Source organism: Scomber scombrus, chromosome 12 (genome assembly GCF_963691925.1).
Source record: "Scomber scombrus chromosome 12, fScoSco1.1, whole genome shotgun sequence".
Classification (NCBI taxonomy): domain Eukaryota; kingdom Metazoa; phylum Chordata; class Actinopteri; order Scombriformes; family Scombridae; genus Scomber; species Scomber scombrus.
Genome location: NC_084981.1, coordinates 14,448,510 through 14,469,571, shown reverse-complemented (window position 1 = coordinate 14,469,571; position 21,062 = coordinate 14,448,510). Strand labels below are relative to the sequence as shown.

General features: G+C 42.4%; 1 protein-coding gene across 1 annotated transcript in view; it reads right to left on the bottom strand.

Moving 5' to 3' along the window:
* Window positions 1-7,815: 7,815 nt before the first annotated feature.
* slit1a (slit homolog 1a (Drosophila)) overlaps window positions 7,816-21,062 on the bottom strand; it is an 87,679-nt gene continuing 74,432 nt past the window's right edge. Inside the window, exons 16-37 of the mRNA XM_062429897.1 lie at window positions 20,890-21,034; window positions 20,587-20,661; window positions 20,349-20,492; window positions 20,106-20,249; window positions 19,843-20,009; window positions 18,979-19,111; window positions 17,037-17,105; window positions 16,872-16,943; window positions 16,678-16,749; window positions 13,111-13,182; window positions 11,822-11,985; window positions 11,614-11,738; window positions 11,406-11,503; window positions 11,158-11,297; window positions 10,983-11,076; window positions 10,731-10,868; window positions 10,412-10,640; window positions 10,192-10,322; window positions 9,892-10,046; window positions 8,609-8,897; window positions 8,159-8,370; window positions 7,816-8,054 (exon numbers count right to left, since the gene is read on the bottom strand). Coding sequence (XP_062285881.1) covers window positions 7,816-8,054; window positions 8,159-8,370; window positions 8,609-8,897; window positions 9,892-10,046; window positions 10,192-10,322; window positions 10,412-10,640; window positions 10,731-10,868; window positions 10,983-11,076; window positions 11,158-11,297; window positions 11,406-11,503; window positions 11,614-11,738; window positions 11,822-11,985; window positions 13,111-13,182; window positions 16,678-16,749; window positions 16,872-16,943; window positions 17,037-17,105; window positions 18,979-19,111; window positions 19,843-20,009; window positions 20,106-20,249; window positions 20,349-20,492; window positions 20,587-20,661; window positions 20,890-21,034 — 3,107 coding nt within the window. The remainder of the gene's footprint in view (window positions 8,055-8,158; window positions 8,371-8,608; window positions 8,898-9,891; window positions 10,047-10,191; window positions 10,323-10,411; window positions 10,641-10,730; window positions 10,869-10,982; window positions 11,077-11,157; window positions 11,298-11,405; window positions 11,504-11,613; window positions 11,739-11,821; window positions 11,986-13,110; window positions 13,183-16,677; window positions 16,750-16,871; window positions 16,944-17,036; window positions 17,106-18,978; window positions 19,112-19,842; window positions 20,010-20,105; window positions 20,250-20,348; window positions 20,493-20,586; window positions 20,662-20,889; window positions 21,035-21,062) is intronic.

Sequence of the window (21,062 nt, the reverse complement as noted above, 5' to 3'; positions counted from 1 at the left end):
AATGGACCTTAAGAGAGAGATTCTCTTTATTTAGAGAATTTTGTGATTTTTCATTTCTTTTATCTGGAATATAGTCAGAAGGACCAGAAGTATCTATTTTGTAGCCTTCACCAAACTCTTCAGAGGATACCTTTTTTCAGTAGGCAAACGTGTGAAGAAGGAACCCAGATTTTGAAATTCATTGACGCTTTTGTAAAGCTTCAGTGTGAAAATGCAAATGTGATTGTTTGCTGAGCATTTGCTCTGTGTTCAGGGACTACATACAAGTCCTACATGATGTCTTGCAGATGTAGATTGCTGTTTGGCTATATGTTTCAGCACTCTACGACATGGCTGGAGATAACAAAACCTCATTTTAAAAGTAAGAATAACAAACATCAAGCTTCCAGCTGTTGTGATGGTGACATTAAATCCATTCATCATCCTGTTTTGTTTCTTTTTTTTTGCCATTTTGTATAGAATTGTTTTCGATAATAGCATGTACTGCGTTTACTGAATAACAGAGAATATCAAAGTTCAGAGAGCTTGATATGAGAAGGAAAGTAAGCGGTTTGTATCTCCAGCTTGTCTTCCAATCACAACATTGTGAATATGTGACTGTTGTGACCAGGTGCCTTATTTATGAAGTGTAAAGTTATAGAATGTGTTGCTAAATGTGAAAACTCCTGTCCTCTAGTTGTAACAGCTTTCAGTTTACTGGAGAGGCAGTCAACATTCATTTGCCTCACAGAGGGTGTGTGCAAATAGTTTCCGTTCTGCACAGCTTGTGCCTCATGCTTCATCTGTAAATTCTTTATGTTGACTGAGGCATACCTGACAGTTTTATTTTTCTATGCGTGTTTTCTCAGAGCATTAACATGACATTGTTCTTATTATAGTTGTAATAGATGTTTAAAAAAAAGTGTCAGAAATTGTTTAAACAAATGTGCGCCCTGTATGTGTCATGACAAAAGTTTGTATTTTTTTTATTTTGTTTCTGGTCAGTTTTCATCTTGATGTACCTCTGCAGTCACTATGCCCATTGTTATTTGAGTGTTTTACCTGCTTCTGCATGTGTTAAGTCTTGTTAATGTGGAGTCAGTTGCAGATGTATTTGAGCAACTCTTGCAATGCAGCTGTTGCCTTCCAACCAACTGAGATCCAGATTTATATTTATGTCCCTGATATTTGAAAATACTAACCCCATTCAAGACTATGCATGCACGTTTAGTGCCCATCCAAAACCATCTGAGAAAACTTTGGGACAGTGGTTTGTGTATCACTTTGGCAACAATATTCCTGAACAACACAGGCCTGAAAAGTGTTTACACCTGATTGGTGTTTATGGCCTCTTTAATTAGCATTAATGGCACATCACAGGCTGATAAAAACCCTTCCCTTGATTTATTCACAAGTAGGATATTGAGTTTTTGGGGTTGTCTAGTCACACTTCTGAGTTGTGTATCAAAATACATTGCAGTTTTATTATTATATTGTTATGTTTTATTGTCATTGACTGTCAGATGTTCTCATAATGTGAAGTTTCTTTACTTCCACAGTAGTAACTGACTTTAGTATGTTGTCAAAGGAAAAATACAATTTTTAGCACAGTGTTATTTTTTTTATTTAGGTCATTTCATGAGGGTAAATCATCTGTAAATGCAAAACATGTCTGTCATGTTTTTATTGTTATTTAAGAACTCCATGTAGGCTAAAGAATTTAGCAAATCTAAAACAGCCCACCAAATATCAGACTTGAACATGTTTATTCTTTACAGTTGCTATTTAAATATTTTTGATTTTGTATATTAGAAAGAAATAACTGCTTTATTTGTGGTAATCCCAAGAATGATACATCTTTAAGAACTTTGTATTTTTGCTGGAGTTGATATAAAGATGTTTGAATTTTATGTTTGGTTTCTTGACTCATTTATGTCTTTTTTTAATGTTCTTTAACAGACAAAGGTAGACTACCGAATCCGACAAGGTCTTGTTAGTGGAAATAAAGGCAAGGAAGGGGCACAGTGAGGACTGGGGACCTCAGTATGCTTCATAAGAACTAGGTTATAGTGTACTGAAGCCAGGGGTGAGGGGTGTCAATCATCATAGCCCCCACCAAGCACCCCACTGCCTCACCAATCTCCAAGAGCTCTGTGTATTGTCCTCGTTGTCCCGACACAATTCATTACAAAAAGTGATATAAGTAGATGTCTGAATTGCTAGTTGGAATAGTTGAATTCTGCCTTATTTCCTCACTTCTGCACATCAGCTGGCTTGTCAGTTTTGTAGTTATGTTAAGTTATGAAAATTATCTGAAGGTGATGTGATGAGGTGGATATTAAATACGGTCTTTTAGTAAAATATTGTTTATGTTGATTAACAGCTGTACTGGTGCAATATATTTTTGCGTTTACCGTGAGATTTTGAAATTCCAATCAAAGGTATATTTATTTAGGTAACATTGATTAATTGCTTTTGTGTGATCAATTCTTAAGGGCAATTTTGAATCATCGGTTAACTTGAGCTGCATGTTTTTGGTCAGTGGGGGGAAGCCGGAGCACCCGTAGAGAACCCACGCAGGCACGGGAAGAACATGCAAACTCACCAGGAGCGCCCCAGCCCGCTGGTAGGTGAGTTTGAATCCAGAACCATGTTGTTGTGAGGCGGCAGTGCAAACTAATCATTGATAACATTTCTCAAATATCTCGGCTGACGATTGTTTATAGTCCATGTGAAGGATTATTGATAGGCCTATGGACGGTATGAAGAGCTGCACAGCTGTACGTTGGTTGCGCGTAATGACAGCTGGTCTGCTGAAAACCTCGCAGATGAAACACAATCGGTAAAGCGGCATTTTTTGTTTCCCGTTTGTTTCATTGACAGGTGAACAGAGTGGTGGAGCAGATATGAAAACTACTGGTTCAACGCATGTCTTCATTAAGTAAATTAATTGCGGGAGTGGAAATGAGGATACTGTATGTGCGCCCAGTCGTCTTATGCATGTTGCCTCTGGTGTTGTGTGTTCCGGTGGCACATTTGTGAAACGCCTTGACCTAGCCAATGAAGGTATTTCACATGACAGGGACCTGCCACAACCTGCCATACGGCTCTCGGGAAGCTCCCACTGTGGGACAGATGGGTAAGCAGTTGGCCTCCATCACCTCAGTCCCTGCAGAAAAAAAGAGCAAATGAACGACAACCGCTCACCAAAACCAATATGACACAAGGAAATTTGTCATTCATTCATTCATTCACCTAAATGGATACATAAGTTCTCTATCAATTTGAAACTTCAACAAACTGATTTCATGACAGTGATACATTGTCCTACATGCTGCTACAACATTTTCATGCCATGTGATACATATGTCATGAAACAATCTATCTTTGGAGTTGGTGATCACACATTTTCAAGCATCTTCAGCACCAGCATTGAAATCAATTCAGGTTGTGCTGTGCCGTTGCATTTCAAAGGGGAACATGTCCATGCTGATGCAGGACATGCTGCATCCAAGGTAGTGTTGTTCAGGGACATATCATAGTGGAGACACATCATATCACCTTACCTGATATACACAAGGACATAAGTTAATTGATTGGCAACAAACTATACATGTAGATAATTACATGGAGCGGCTGTCAACAGGGAGGGGGACTTGGCATGTTCCACTGTTGCAGGTTGTGAAAAACCTGTAGAAATGGGCCACAGAAAAAGAATGGTCTTAAAGGAAAACACTGTTCTGCTGCTTTCTTGGACTTGGCTTTGCGAAAACACACCAAGTCCAAGAAAGCAGCATTAATCATTTAATCTACTGCACTGAATCAATTCTCTTTTGGTAAAAATCAATTTAATCAGGGGAGTGAAGGAGAATGAAGCTGAATAGTTGTTTATTATACAGATGATACTGATGATTAAGTCTTGTCAATAGTCTTTGGTACTTAGACTCTAAAGGGAGATTTTGTAATCGATGTACATCAGTCCTGAGCAGCAGCAAGATAAGTCACCCCATGGAGTCCAGACTCTGATGGTGGTGGTGGGTGATGGCTTCTGTTGAGACTGATAAGGTTGATGAGGCTGATGAAGTGATGCACTGATGAATCAGTAAAGACTGGGCAGTGATGCTTGCATGACAGCAACAGGAAGCACTAAGGCAGAGAGGGAGAAAACGTATTTAAAAAGACAGCAATGATAGCAGGGAAATTATGAGTGAGGATGTGTAATGGATTGGAACGACATTTAGTTTGAGAAATACAAACTACAGACTTCAGCATGCAAAAGATAGTCTTCCTGACTAAACTGCCACTAAAGCTCCATTTGGTATGCAGTATATTCCCAGTTGATGGTCACCTCTCCAGTGATGAACTACAAACAATAACTTACAAGTTATAAGTCCTCCAAGTTCATATTTGAAAAAAAAGAAAAGACAATCACCAAAAAGTCAATTTAGTAGCTGTTCTGGAGATTTTGTTTATATCACATTATCTTCATCAGCAGATGGATTTTGTCCAGTTGATTTTGGAATTGTAGATTCTCAAGTTTCCATTTTGTCCTAATTACTGTAAGGACATCTCATCTATGTTACCTTAAAAGTTTAAAGAATTTGTGTTTTGTAAAATAACAAAAACAAACAAACAAACAAACAAAAAAAACAACAACACATTGTTTTAAAAGCACACACATTTAAGTTTAATTAATGAAAAGAGTGGAGGTTTGGTAAACATTTTGTCGGTGGCACTACATACATTCAGCATTATTGGGAGTTTTTCAGTTCAATCCCACCATCAATCCTGTAACAAAAAAAGCAAACAGACAGAACCCAACCAGGGATACTTCTTAAGTTTTTGCACCAGTTCAATACAACAGAGACATTGTGTTGTTTACAATAACATATTTAAGTAACTGAATTACATCTCAATATAGCACAAGCACCACTAAGATGTCTACCAGGAAGCTGAATGCACATGTCCAGTACAGATCAGTGCAGAGGAAGGAAAGGAGACATGAAAAGAAAGCCACATTCGACTAAATATGCACCTTTACGAGGCACACAGCCTAAGAATTACAGTGACTGTTCATTAGCGTCCTTTTATGAGATCTTCTTTTAACGTTATTGTACACCACTGGGATCACATCAACAGCATGTAAAACAAAGTTAACATGGGTAGCAGTATGAGTAGGAGCACTGTGATGTGGCATTCTACCGAGCTGAGATCTGGGATGTGCAGCCTTTTTTAATTTTTTTTTTTTAAATTTTTAACATTTAGATCAGCAAAATGGAAAAAAACACACAATCCCAATCTTCAGAGAGAACAATGCCTTCAGCCATCCTGATGAACTGTTACTTATAAAACAGTATGTGATTTCTATATCTTACATTGGAAACTAAATAACAGCTAAAAGTTACAACTTCATGAATAAGCATAGGTCATATTTATCTATACACATTTATACATTCAGGTATGACTGTTGTGGTCACTGTAATTGGCACCGTTTCTTCTTTTTTTTCCTTTTTTTTTCTTGTGGATAGCCAGTCAGAACTGACAAACATTTAAATGTCCAAACCTTTCTCATTTATTATCTGTCAGTAGTAGGCATGTATTGCTTCACACAGTTGCCTCTTCAAACAGATCTAGGATGATATACACACGCAGGAAACTTCATCCTATTTCTTCTGGCTTGACAGTAGCTTATGATCAGTTGAGCTTGACTACTTGAACTCTGTTGAACTAAAAACACCGCAACGGACTTCCCTCTATGGCAAGCATCTCTCAAATTAAAAAGATAGAAATACAACAGAGCACTTCAACAAAATGAACATGAAAACAATCAGAAGCCTTTAAAGTGTGATATGGTAATTACAAGGTAAATTTGAGGGAGAACGTGTGTTAAATCTCACACACATCCCAGCTCTGACCTCTCCAGCTCGTGCAGCAAATGAGGAATGTCTGAGCCGGAGAGGAGGAAAACACTGTCGTAACTCACTATTAAGTGATGTTACAAATACCTTACATTTTTTTATGCAATTTTTTATTCATTATTTTACCTTTTTTCATCTTTTTGAAATTTTTGAAAATATCTGAAAGTCATGAACATTTATGCCTTCAACTTTCTACAGAAAAAACACCTTTGAGATAAAATAAATAACGGAACAAAAACAAGCACAGACTCTCATGAATTAGATGTAATATTCACATGGAAGACAACATATACAATATTAAACATATTTCTAGACCAATACTGCCTCCTATACAACAAGGCCAACCAGCTGCTGTATTTTTGGCCAATTACTGTAATTAATTACCTTGTTGGAACAAGTGAGATCAACAAATAAAAACACCTAGGGAACCACCTGCCATTCCACCAGTCCCAAAGCTTCCAGAAACAGACTTACTCTTTAACATAGAAAAATACTATACCAAAATGAAATACAAATATATATATATTAGAATCTGTTAGGCATTTCTATATAAAGGGGTTGTTGGGGAGGGGTTTTTTTTGGAGTGGGAGGGGGGCTAAAGGAGTTAGATTACATCATGAAACAAAATATAACAAAAATAAAAACAAATCAATATGGGAAATTAGACATAACAAAACAAAAATCAGAAGATGATTCTGCAACCTTTTGTTTTGTAATAACATTTATAATGATATTAAGAAGCTCTACATATTTGTTCGCAAACTTTTCTCCACACATGCAACAGTTTGCACACGTTTAATACTGCAGGCATCAAGAGGGGCAGGGGCTGAACGGCCTCCTGCTCAAATGGGGTGGGATTATGCAAATCACCCTAACCCTGAGGCAATGCATGCTGGGGGACTGGTAACCACTGGGCACGCTGCCCGCACCCGATTGGTTTGCTGTATGAACATAAGAGATAATTGCACCACACAGGCCCGCTACACTTCTACTGGTGTGTGTGCGTGCATGTATGTACGGTTCGCCATGCATGTGTGATCATGTACTTCAGAGAGGTGTATGACTGTCGTCCTCAGGGCTGCTAGTCAGTGCAGTCTCTATTTTTATGGAGGTTCTATGTAACAGTACCTCACAGCAAACAACTGTGACACCAGATCACATGGCCTCGAAGCCACGACATCCACACCGGATTATGTGCCACTCTAAACTCTACCTTTCTTTGTTCACTTCTACATGTGCATGTGTCGATGGATGACTGTATCCTGGCAGAGAAGATGCTACACCAAACCAACAACAACTTTAACTGAACCCAAACCATATCCAGCCCAGTCCAGGTAACCCAGCCAAGCTCAACTCAAGATAGCTTTGCCAAGTCAAACGGTCCAGCTCTCTCCTCATCCACTTCTTTTCCCTCACTTTGCCTTTCTCCGCTTCTCTTGTGCCATTCTCAGCCAGGCTGGACCCCGCTGTCCTCGCTGCCTCCACGGAGTATAGATGGTAGATGGTGGTTAGGCTGTCAGAGGCCTCACTGATGGATGGGGAATTCACACTGGGTAATTTGAGTTGGAGGGATGCCTCACTCTGAATGCAACACCTTTGAAATCTCTGGACCTCTTGGAACAATGTTGCAGGTACAATGGTTTGTTGTTGTTGTCACTTCTACATTGTTGCTCATGATGTTGATTTCTCTGTGTTACTGTAGGTCACACACCCTTGGAAGGGGAGGAAATGTCCTATTTTACAAACATTGTTGTCCATAATATATAGATAGAGGTTTTATATATATTCTTTATAATCTCTCTCTTTCTTCTCTTTCCCTCCCTCGCTTGCTTTCCTCCAGTCCTCTCTCTTCCCTCCTTCCTTCCTTTCTTTCTATCTTCTGCTCAACGGCAGCGGGAGCAAACGTGAGTGAATGGTGCTACATGCAGCCCACGCAGCCACACTTGATGGTCTTTTCCACTTCCTCGCTGAAGGAGGTTCCATCGCTGCATTCAAAGGTGTATTTCCGGCGTTTCATCCGCTGGCTGGCACAGCAGGACCCCGTGTCACAGGCTCCGGTGCAATCCACCCAGGAGACCATACGTGTTGTCTGGCAGATTGCATAGCCTCGCTGCACCTGGTAGAAGTCTCGCACAGGCTCCCCTCGGCACTCAGACTCTGCAAAACAGGAAGACATGAGTATAAATACTTCATCACTGTTTTGGATTAAGCCACAAATATAATCTTCTTCATTTTTGGGACTCCAGATTGAGCAAACCAACCTGCGTCACAAAGTTCCCCAGTGTAGCCACTTTCACAGTGACAGTAGGCATCTCCTGTGTCTGAGATTTGGCAGCGTCCATGTTTGCAGGCCAGCCGGCGGCAGGGGTTGAAAAGCTCCCCTTGTTGGTTACACAGGGCACCGCGGTAACCCTCCACACACTCGCAGCGGTATGACTGACTGTCCAGTGGGATGCACTTTCCATGGACGCATCTAGTAAGAGACAACAATCTGTTAATGTCTAAGAAGGTGTTCATATTAAGTTAACCTTCTGAGAGAAATAATATAGTATTCACTGGACAGGATTTTCAGCTATTTTAATTCTATAGCCAAAATCACAAATTTGTTGTAGAACAACATTTGACACTTTCTATCCTTGGACCCTCAATTCACATAAGTAAAAACTGAAAAACAAAACAACCAGTAGTATGGGAAGAGCTTGCTAACATACTTGCTTCCCTGGCAGGGGTTAGTAGCAGGTTGGTCACAGTGCGGCCCACTCCAGCCTGGCTGGCAGTGGCACACTGGTCCCTGGACCCCATCAGGTTGGCAGATGCCATGTACACAGTAGATCTTCTTGCAGGGCTCACAGCCCGGTACCACGCCAGGCTTCATCTGGGTCTTGGTAAAGTCCTGGAGCTCGTTGTTAATGTACAGGTTCTGGATACAGCCATGGAAACTGGAACCATTCTGGATCTGCCAGAGACGGAAAGCGCCAGAGTGTACGTCTACTGGCATACCTGAATGACAAGGGGTGAAGGAAAGGAGACAATGTTTATGCATGTGAAAGTTGGCAAGTGAGATCACAGACAGACAGCTAACACAGGGCTGGTATGAGTGTAATGGAGGAGAGCATTTTCAAACATGTGTGTCCCACAGTGCATTCATTATGTCAGATTGACATACTTTTTAAATACTTATTAAAACGTATTTTGTAAGTGCAACACAAGACACATCATCCTTGAAAAAAAGGACAGCAAAAGGCAAACAGATATAGGTAAATGTCTACTGTAGTGTTGTATGAATGAAGAACAGTACAGCACAACACAGCACATCACAGCACTGAAACTACAAATTCAGGGCCACTTCTGAGCAAACCATCATGTTAATCCCAGAAATGGGCTTGAATGGCAATAAATGTTTATAGTTTTCAAATTACATGATAAATGAATATAGAGAAGGGCTAATTCACACATCAAAATAAATACAGTTGCATTTTGTGCAAACAAAATCCATGCAAGTACAAAACAAACTTAAAGGAAAGACTGTGTCTGGTAGTTCTCACAGAAGTCACTAGAGGGCAGACTTTACACACTGGAAAAACATGCCGTAAAGACAACGGATATGTTGGACTATAAAGTGGACATAATGTTCACTGTGTGTTGTATGATCACTATAGGTAATGAGTCATTTTTGAGAAATATGTTTTATCTGTCATGGTGACACGGGTTATTTATTCACTAAAATTTGTGCACATGCTGTATTTGGAGAGCTATACATATTTTTGTATTGTACATTAATGTGTGGCCCCTAGCAAACACAGTTATGACTGAAGGTGGGGATGGAGTGGGTGGAGGATAGGGTTTGGGTGTGGGTAGGACTGGGTTGCATGGTTAAGGGGAAGGGTTGGTTGCGGTGGTGACAAAGCGATGGGGGAGGGGTGGTGATTGACAGTAGTGTAGTAGTTAAGAGTGCCTGCAGAGGAGGGAGGTGTGTTCTGGAGAGGGCCCCTACCCCCCACGTATAGTGGAGCCTCCCCGTTGAGGGGCCGCACCGCCCCAAAGCTGTCCATTGTGGTGGGGAGACCTCCATCAATGGACAGGTTCACCATCTTGTCAAAGGTCACAAGCTCCACTGTGTGGAACTGGCCATCGTTGATAGTCTCAGTACTGGAAAAAGAGAGCAAACACAGGACATAAAACACCCTCACAAAGATCTAATAAAAAAAACAAAATCAAAACAAATGCTAAGTTTTCATCAGGAGTCAGCAGCATCAGTAAAATTCAACCTTTTAAGGGGTTGATGGCACCTTACCTATAGATGGCATGTCCAGGCTGGCTGCCAGGGTCATAGCTGACCTTGACGTGACCTTGGTAGAGCTCCACTGCAATATGATCATTGTCTCCATTGTACAGCAGGATACCATTATCCTCATCTGTGGATACCTACAGAGAGACATTTGAATGGGTCAGGTGTCAGACAGACAGCATCTTCACACGTAATAAATGTTTACACATTAACACGCTGTGTATACCTGGAGGGTGATGTTAGCTTGGGGCCAGTTCTTCAGGTCAGAGAGCAGTAAGTAGGAGTCTCTATCTATGAAGTTGACGCTAACCAGCTTCTCACAGCGTGGCCCGCCGAACTCTGGAGGACACTGGCAGAGGGCGCGACCACCTCGCTCCACACAGGGGGCGTTGTTCTGGCAGTCGGCCAGCTCGCACAAAGACAGTGGGGATGGAGGAACCTCACACAACTGACCACTGCAGAGAGAGTAGAAGAATTGTATGTGTATGAAATGTAAAGCAGAGAAGTGATCAGCCTATCCATGTTTAACTTTTGCTGTTTCTCACCTGTATCCCTCAGTACAGACACAGGAGTATCCATTCAGCTCATCCACACACTGAGCTCCGTTCTGACAGCGATGCTCCTCACAGTCATTGTAATCTATACTACAGTCATCGCCAACATAACCAGGAGAGCACACACACCTGTAGTACACAAACACATTACTGAAATTAAAAACAGCCAGATACCTCGAAGTCTGTATGTAATGCCTATTTTCTGATGTATAGGCAGCAGCATGAGAGGCAGCAAGCACTCACTTGGGCCCTGAGGAGGTGATGAGGCAGGTAGACTGATGTTGGCAGGGGCTCCGTCCTGGGGCACACACATCTTCCATTTCCTCACACATCTCCCCTACACAAAAATAAAAAAACATTATGTTACAGAGGAGTTCAGTCCTGAGCACTTACAGTTCATGTTAGAATATTACACTACCTGTGTAGTAGGAGGGACAAAAGCAAGTGTAGTTGTTGACTCCATCGATGCAGGTTGCTCCGTTCTCACAGTTGTTGTCTTCGCAGTCATCAATGTTGATTTGGCAAGTCGGGCCCTCAAAGCCCAGTGGACATGTACAACTAAAAAAACACACACACACACTCATGTCATCACACATACAGTAGTTACCCAAGTTACTCTTACTCTTAGATTCAATCCTTTTTTGAATGTTTTTCTGAGAACCACACCTGTATTGTCCCTCCTCATGCTCATTCACTTGGCAGGTTCCTCCATTGGCACATGGGTTACTCACACAGGCATTCAGAGCTGTCTCACAGTTCTTGCCCTAAAACAGAGAGCAGGGACGCATTTACTTTCAGACCTGAAACACCTTGACTTCTACATCGAACTGGATATTCACATATGCTATATGTGGTGGCGTTGTGTAGCTCTTACCTTGAATCCTGGAGGACAGCTGCACCTGTAGATCTCCACCAGGTCGCTGTGACAGATGCCTTGGTTAAGACAGGGACTGGACAGACAGGGGTTACATTTGGCCAGCACGGCAGTGTCCACGTCACCTATGTGAATGGAGGACAGATGAGAATGAACTGCATGAAGATACTAGTGCCAATTATATTTCATTATCATCTCATTAGCTCACCTGTGCATTCAAACTTCTTTGCTGGTGTGGTGAGCAGCAGTTTGCCGTCCATACCCTGCGGACCAGCACAGCGGGCGATACCAGGCTCTTTGTATCCAGTCTTCACCCAGTCAGACAACCACCGCAAGCGACAGTCACAGTAAAGCGGGTTTGCACCAATTGCTCTGATAGAACAAGAAAAAGAAAGGATTCAATGATTAAACCAATTCTGACCATGTAGGTGTAGTACGCTGTGTCACCAGCAGGTGTCTCTAAACCTTTACCTAAAACAATCCATGCCAAACTCAGCTATTACACAAGTAAAAACACTGCTTCTTGAAGAACAAAACAAATTTAAAGTTTAATTCTCAATGTCACTTTGTGCCATACATCATCAGATGGAGGGCCTCTCAATTATAGGCAAAGGTACGAACAGAAGGCACTCTTAACCACTTCTGTCACGGTGGTCGTGAATCAATGCTGCTCTGTCCTCATGCTGGATGCACAAACACTCCTGAATCGATGCTGTTCCATTATGGTGGAACACAGGCTCATCTTTCAGGCCAGGCCAATAGCTGACACCTGACATCTGCTAACATGAAAGCCACTTGACTGTGACTGTGGATCAATGGCTCCCCTCCATCCCTCCCTTCACCCCCTTTTTATGCAATCTTGACTGCTGTACGTCTCTCCATAAAATGTCTTTGTTTAGTTCTCTCTATCCTTCCTTCCTCTTCACCCCTCTGCACCTCCCCAACTCTGACACTGATAGGTCTATTGAATAGTGACTGTCAAAGGATGATGTGAAAATCTAGCCTGGATGGCAGAGGGTGAACTGCCGAGATACTTCTTTTTAGTTTTCATGCATGTCCACAGGTCCATGCACAACCACACAACGGCTACACACTGCACACCCGAAGGACACACACAAAATTACAGACATAAATAAACAAACACTCAAGTCTGCGGAACATGAAGAATCTGTATGTGTGTGTGTGTTTGTGGGTGTGTGTGGGTGTGTGTTTTGGAGATGTCACAGAGAGATGAGACAGAAGAAGGGTCTGTGTGTTGCTTTAACCACAGGGCTGCGGCTGATTAAGGGAGGGCTCGGCTCATGGGGAGCCCACCAAAGAGGACTACAGACAGGCCACTGTGAGCCACACGCTCTGGCTGTCTGACCAGACCCCCTCTGTGCCTGAGAGTGTGCATGGGTGTGTGTGTGTGTACACGTGTATACATTTTTACAAACTCAGTAATAAGTGCAGATAGTATCACATAGGCTGCCATTGGTGCATACAGTTACAACTTACAAGTGGGAAAGTGAGGCCACATCGCTGAAGATGCCGTCGGGAAGCTCAGAGATTTCGTTGCCATGGAGAGACCTTAGGGGGTAACAGAGGAAGAGGATGAGGAAACATAACTGTTGTTTGCAGCATCTCTTTCATACAGTTTTTGTTTTACTAAAACCTAAAATAACAGGGCAACGTTAAGGAATATTTCACTCAGTGTTGTGTTGGCATTCTGAATGTGTGGTAGGTGGTTTGTATTTCTGGTTAAGCCATGTGCAGCTGGCAGAGATGTGAAGCTCTGTATGTCTGGAAAAGACTGGTGTCAAGTTTCTATGCGCGTCTGGCTGGCAGGGCCAGCATGGGTATAGAGGGAGGGGGGTGACAGAGTTGCACCACATGCAGGACAGTGAAAAAAATGAACCGTGTGAGTGGATGAACAGGTATATTTATATGCATGTATATTTATCTGTATATCAATATTTGTGTGCATGTGCACACTTACGTACATGCTATCATTTTCCTTGCTGTTCTTTAAATAGAAAATATGGTGACAAGCTAACATGGCTTAATGGCTTGAAGACTGATGGCCGTTGTAATCCGCCAGGTCATTACCACCTCCTACCCTCAGCTGACCGCATGCTAATGTTACCACAGCTCAGTCCACAGTACCAACACATGACACATATGCTCTCTATGCCTGGATGAAGAGAACTAATGTATAAACAGATTTTGAAACCCTACTTCTTACCCACTTTGATCTGTAAATTACCACTAAGCTGTGGAAGAGTCAGGGGAAAGCATATATCGAGCAAGGTTGGTCAATGTGAGGATACAGACTAGTGCTTGAGAATGAAAGGGAAAATATACAATGTAACCGCCTGAGACAACAAGTTAATTGGCCTGTGCACAGAAGTGAACACTTATTAGTGTAGAGTGAGTAGCTGGGTTGGTTTGGTCGGGGAATGGTTAGGATACAGAGGGCATAAAGCCAGCAGCAGTGTGCCAGCCAGGCAGACCGAGCTCTCATGGGAGAAAGGAGCCAGGGAGTCTCCAGAAGAAACCTGATCTGCTCTCCAACTAACATTCTCTCTGTCTATCCGTCTTTCTCTGTCTTTTTACTTTTCTTTTCAACAGCTGTATATCATTACATCACCGCATCTTACCTATGTCTATCTCTAAACTGGCATTAATGTCTGAATAAAAACATGCATTTGATGCATCTTGACAGGCAAAATGGTGGTTTACCGCTATGAAAAATTTAGCATTATGCTTGAAAAGGCACTGTGTGCACAGACTGCCCAGCTGAACTTGTTCAAAATGCTCAGAATTATTCACCTGCAACCAGTTACTAATGTTCCATGATCTGGTGAATCTTCTGGGTTCTTCAAGAAACTCCTTACAATGGCATTTCTTACAGCACTGTATCCAACAGCAGTCTATTTTGATTTAATTCAATGTTGTTTTTTTGTTCCTTTCTTTTGATTTTTTTACTCTACCGTGCTCTTTCATATCACATGTCTTCTCAGCTTCCCACCCAAACCCTAGCGGACCACGCCCTGGCGCTGTCTCAGCTCACTCACCTCACACCTAATACCCAGCAGGCCAATTAGCAGCTTATTAATCTGCAGCACAAACCACAAACATCATACACACACACGCACTCACATGTGCACATGATCACACCAAACTGCACTGCATCCATGCAAGGCTTAGACCCTCGGTCTGTTTGAAGCCGTGAGCGTTAATGATTCTTCTCCTATTTACTACTCTGTAAAGCCAAAGGTGCAGCTTTATAAAGGCTTTGGCACCTCGGTGTGTGCGAGTATACATGAGTGTGTCCCTATCTTCGGCGGCTTTGGCACCTCTCTGTGGTTTCTGTGAAGCTTTCAACTTTGAACTTTGAACCCGGTGTGGAGTCTTAAAGTTGAAACTATTAAAAGGAGCTCATTGTCGCTTTAGTTTTGTTGCACCCCCACATTCTTACTTAGTAAAGAAAAAAAGGCACACACCAATTGATATTTAATGGGAGGCTTTTGATTGATCAGACCAGCAGTAAAGACATCAAAGTTCTCTGCTTAATTTGGACTCCTGTCTGACTGAGACAATACGGTAGTCCAGACAGTCTGTTCATATATGTGTGTGTTAGTCTGAGCTGTATATAGCCCTAAGTCTGTGTGTGTGGGGCGGGCGGCGTGGGGGGAGGGCCTCACATGGCGTCTAGCACACTCACACAGGGAATATTTCAGAAGTGAAGGTGGCGTGAGTGAGTATGAGCAGAAATATCGGACGCAGCTTCATTAGAGATCAAAGCAACACGCCCAGGCTAGCAAGGCGGCATCAGCTAATGATGACCGAGTTTCACTCTCATTCCATGCTAAAAGGGCTCTTACGCCTTGTGTCTCGTAATGATCGGTGGCTTTAGTCGAATCCCGCCGTAAAAAGAGGCTTTGTTGAAGCTTTGTTGTCAGTAGTAAAAAGTGTGCCTGCTATGAGAACACATGGAAGGCCGATAAGTCTACTCCCACACACATACTAACGGGCACCAAGCCAGTAGATGACAAACATGTAGGCACCAATGCACACACACACACACACACACACACACACACACACACACACACACACACACACGCACACACACACACACACGCACACATACAGATGCATGCATAATCTTGTAAGGAGTGCGGCTGGGCCTGGTCTCTGTTTCTCCCTCGCAGAACTAAACTGTACGTTTGAGTTAAACTGTGAGGCATCTAGCTGCTATATCTTTGGATGCGGGTCCAAAGATTGGTTTTGTTTCGTCATCTATCTGTCTAACACATTTAAATTCTACATCTCAGTTATTTAGCAGACCAATTCATCCACGGGGAGCCCATGGTCACTGGGAGTGCACAATCAAAGACTTCATAACTTCATAAAAAGCCCGGAGGCAGAGTCAAAACCATTACGGTTAGCGGGGACAAACATTCTCCGGTAATCAGTGTCAAAGTGATTTTGTACAGTGGCTTGTCGGGGAGTGTGTTTGGCCCTGATGGCAAAGCAGTGATGAGCTTGGGGCGTTTAGAGGTGAACAGGCAGACTGGGCAGAGGACAAGTTGTGGGCAGCAGTAATAGCAAGGCCATTGCTGCCCCCATTGCTTTTTAAACAGAGAAAATAGGTCGGAGGTTGTGTGTGTGTGTGTGTGTGTGTTTAGACTGTGTTTCAGTTCTCTGGAGTTAATCAAAGATTCTCAGCATCTGCTGCACCCTCTGTAGTCAGTCCGTGCTGCAAAAATATCCTCCTTAATAACTCATTTAGTCTGGTAGTGAGTCTTATCTTGTTTTAGAACGTTTCATTCAAAATAACTTCACTTGTTTCCAGTGAAGTTTCTGTTTTGAGCATTGTCTTGAAATGAAGTGACAACAAAGCAAGATAATATCATTCGAACGTTTGATTAGCATGAGAAAGAACAGGAACTCTTTTGTCCCACTGCTTAGCAAAGTATTTCGCAAATCAAAAATAGAATTTTAACACTGAACCCTTAAACGACAGATTAAGATGAACACATTTATATGTGTGTATGCATTTAAATATAACAAACTCACAGCAGCCGTAGAGAATGCAGTCCACTGAAGGCCATTTTGGGGATACAACGCAGGGAGTTGTAGCTCAGGATTCTGCAATGTAAAAATAATTACATATGTATGTATATAAGATGCATCTGTTTCCATCCCACTGTCAGCACCAGAATGAAATACTAGTTCTTAGGTCTGAGGGTCTGAGGCTAGCCAGGACTTACAGAGTGGTGAGCTGGCTCATGTTAGCGAATGATGAGTTGGTCAGAGAGTTGATCTTATTGTTGCTCAGGTCTCTGAAAGGAAATGAAAGAGGCATAAGCGCACTATATTAATCTGTACAATGAGACAGAGGGCAAAGAATAAAAAAAATAAATAAATAAACTTACACCAGCTGTAGATACTTGAAGGCAGACAGTTCCTTTGGCACAATGCTGAACTGGTTTCCATCCAGATACCTGAAGAGGCAGACACACATTTAGCTCAGGAATAAAGCCAGTAGACATGAGAAATGATCCTGTTATTTCCAGATACACGTTCAACTGTACAATACAATATGAATAACAAAGTAATATTGACACCAAATAAAACAAAACCTCTGCAGTCAAGATTTTAATGCATGGGTCATCTAATACAGCCACTGTAGTGTGAATGGATGAAACAAAAGTATAAATGCTAACTTTTTTGCTGCAGTAACTGACCAATCCCTACTGTAGTTTACTTTCTAGATCATCTATGTGTCTGTTATATTTTTCTGTGAGAATGTGAAATGTTATCATTCACTAAATATCTATTTCTAAAGCAATGCTGAAGCCATGTTTACTGCAGTTGTTAGGGAACATGCAATGTTTCCTAACAACAATTATTAAAGCAAACTGAACATGTCCTGCAGCTGCTTCACATTAGAAATATACATTCATCTAAATTTACAGCTAAAGCAGCCACAGGAAATGTTGTAGTTGAGTTATTTTAAATGTGAGTTGCATATCTTGGGTTTGTCAGGTTTTTTGTCAGGCATAGAAGCCATGCTTATTGAGATTCTTAGTATTCCACACATATAGAGTAAGGTTATTGTGAAATGCAGTGCACTGCAGCTGAATAAGTGGACGAAGAGGGCTAACTTATTACATTCAGTGACATTTTGGTGAATTTCTTATTTCGTATAGCTGCAACTTCCAAATGTGACCCACAGCTCTACTTTTTGAGGTTACTGAGGTACACACACACACACACACACACACACACACACACACACACACACACACACACACACACACACACACACACACACACACACACACTTACAAATGTGTGTGTGTTCATGAATGTGTGTTAACATGCTGATGTATAAGCTACCACAGTTGACACCATGCCTGCAGGGATGCAACCACCCTGCTGACTGCCAACACAAAGTGCTACCAGAGGGCTGTCACCTTGATAAATGGCTGATTTAAGGCCCAGTCCCTCTGAGCAGAGCTGCAGGGGCTTTCTCCTGCTATTGTTGTTGACTGCATACTGGGTGGAGAGGGCAGGAGAGGGGTGTGGGGGTGTGTGTGTGGGGTGGCTTGTTAGTTAGGGGGGGCCTTTGGGTTCAGAGGTAATGATAGGTAATGACGGTGCAGAGGACACTTAGGATAATGATGGAGTAGCAAACTCTCCAGATGACTAGATGAAAGCCCAGAACAGGGGGGCACACCTGGTCACACCTGCTGGGACAATGACAGGCCTTAAGGCTTGCACAGAGTGTGTGTTGTGTGTGTGTGTGTGTGTGTGTGTGTGTGTGTGTGTGTGTGTGTGTGTGTGTGTGTGTGTGTGTGTGTGTGTGTGTGTGTGAGTGAGTCTGAACCACTTGGAGCAGTATTGGAAAGTTCCAGACCTATTCCATTCCCTCCCCTTTCCATTGAAGACTGCTCATTAAAATGTCCTCTTGCTCCCCTATGCTCCCGTGGACAGGCTTTTGGCCCTTACACAAAAATGCACACACAGACACACACACACACACACAAACACATACACACTCTGATCTTTGGCTCTGAGTGTGAGAGTGACATCAGTGTTAGCCCTGAGGGCTGTAGGGAACACAGGAGAAGAATGTCTGAGAGAATAACTGCAGGGCTTGTTGGCTCCTTCCATCTTCTCTCTTCGCTAAATGATGAGATCTGTTTTCTTTGCCTTCGCTGTTTTCACCAACTCTTATCTTTTTCATACCTCCGCCTCTCCGTCTTTTTATACTGTCTCCTTTCCTTTCCAAGCCTCCAGGAGCAAAAATACCTTGAACCCAAACTGATAAGATATAAAGGGAATTAGCATAATTCATGCTAAGGAACTCACAGTTCAGTCACATTTCTGGGTATGCCTTTGGGCAGTGTGTGGAGGTGCTTGTTACTGCAGCGCACCACAGTCTCCAAGCAAGTACATTCACTGGGACACTGGGGTCTGGGCACACAGCTTGACTCCTCTTGGCCTGGGAAAAAGAGGAGACATAGGACAGTCAGATACAGAGAAGAGGAGAAAGGAGGGTGGGAAGACTCGGAGACCAGCTAAAAGATGAGCTGTAGAAAGAGTCGAAGCTTAAAGGCAAGACATAGCACAAACAGCACAATCCTTCAGGGCATTACTGAGACAATGAACAAAGAGGAAGTGAAAAATGTGAAAAGTAAAGCAGGACAGAGAGAGAGGAGGCTCACTAATGTAATATCGACCGGCAAGAGCAAAGAAAGGAAGCGGCCCGCGGCCTGAAGACAAGTCTAACATTCATTCAGGTGCAAATAGGCTGACTGGTCAATAAGGCAAACAGCTCAATAGCTCCACTCAGCCCCTCATCGACTAGCAGCTTAGAAACTGCTGAGTAGTAATCTATTCAGTAAACAAAAGACTGACACAATAGTGGTCATTATTTAAGATGATCTCAGACACTTTAAGCAGCTCTTGTTCATGACGTATTGTGGAGGAAAGTGGAACATTAAAATCTTCATCTGTCAGACCCAGACAGGTTAGTTTCACACAGTGGAGGTCATCTACTATATTGAAGATGTTCATCTCCTTTCAAAGAGATAGATCACCTAATTTAAAGTAGAGAAGCTGCAGTGAAACTTCAGATAGGTTGTAAATAAGGACATACATCAGTAGAGAAACTGAAAGAAAAGCTGACTCAAATCAAGATGGCTAGCTGCATATCTTGGTACCAACACCCACCTTCCTCACAGCGGAAATCAGGCAGAGCCACGTCTTGCAGAGGGATCTCTTTCAGGAAAGCGGGACGCTGGCAGCGAGGGTTACCTGTGACAATCTTCTTACTCCTCAGCCAATCACCGAGCCAGGACAGCCGGCAGTCACAGTTGAAGGAGTTGGCCAGGAGGTTACTGAAAGAAAGTGAGAATGAAAGAGAAATCATAAGAGTGCTGAAATTTGAAATGTACAGTTATGAGTCACAGTCTCTGTGTATGCCAGGGTCTCACAGTGTGGAGAGGGTCTGCAGAGTGTCAAAGGCTCCAGGAGTGATGGTGGTCAGCTGGTTGTCGTACAGAGACAGCAGACGGACGTTGTGCAGCCCTGTGAAACTGTCGTTGTGGACACAGCTGATCTTGTTGTTCCTCAGCATCCTGAAATGAAGAAAAGAAACATACTTAACCCTAAAAATCTGAAATATTATCTTGTGAGGCATACCTTAGAGTGTGATTTTGTGCGCGCGCATCACTTACAGCATGCGTAATCCCTCAAGGCCACGGAACATGCCGCTTCGGACCGAGTCAATCTGATTGGCTGTGAGGTGCAGCTCATTCACCGATGATGCGCCTTCAAATGCTCCATCCTCAATCTCTGTGATCTTGTTGTTGCTGAGGTTACTGCAAAAAAAGTATTGTATAATTATAACTCTTAACAATTAGAGAATAACTGCTTAAAGGTAAAGTTAAAAAGGAAAACCACATTTTCACTTACATTTTCTTTAGCTGGGAAAGGTTCTTAAAAACTCCAGTTGCCTCCAGATTGGTGATCTCATTGTTGTTGAGGCGGCTAGAGACAAAAGGTTGAAAAGATCAAACCATACAAATAAACCAATCTATTTCAATTTAAAGTTATTTTTTAAATATTCAGTGGCAGTGACTTTGCTTGGTCTATAATTTTGTATGTCATCCAAACCAAATCCAAGACTTAATATATTTTCATTCTATCTCTGCTCAGTCTGTTTCTTTTCTCTCTGCTCGTATCAATGTACAGCAGACTTTTTTTCTGAGGCCTTACAGCTCAGATGTGGATGCTGGGATGTGCTCAGGGATCTTGGTGAGCTTCAGGTTGGAGCAGTCCACTACATTGGACTCACAGCGGCACTTGGGAGGACACACTGGATCACTGTTACAGGCATTATTCAGACGGGTGTCCTCTGTACCTGAACAGAGGAAAACACAAACACTCAT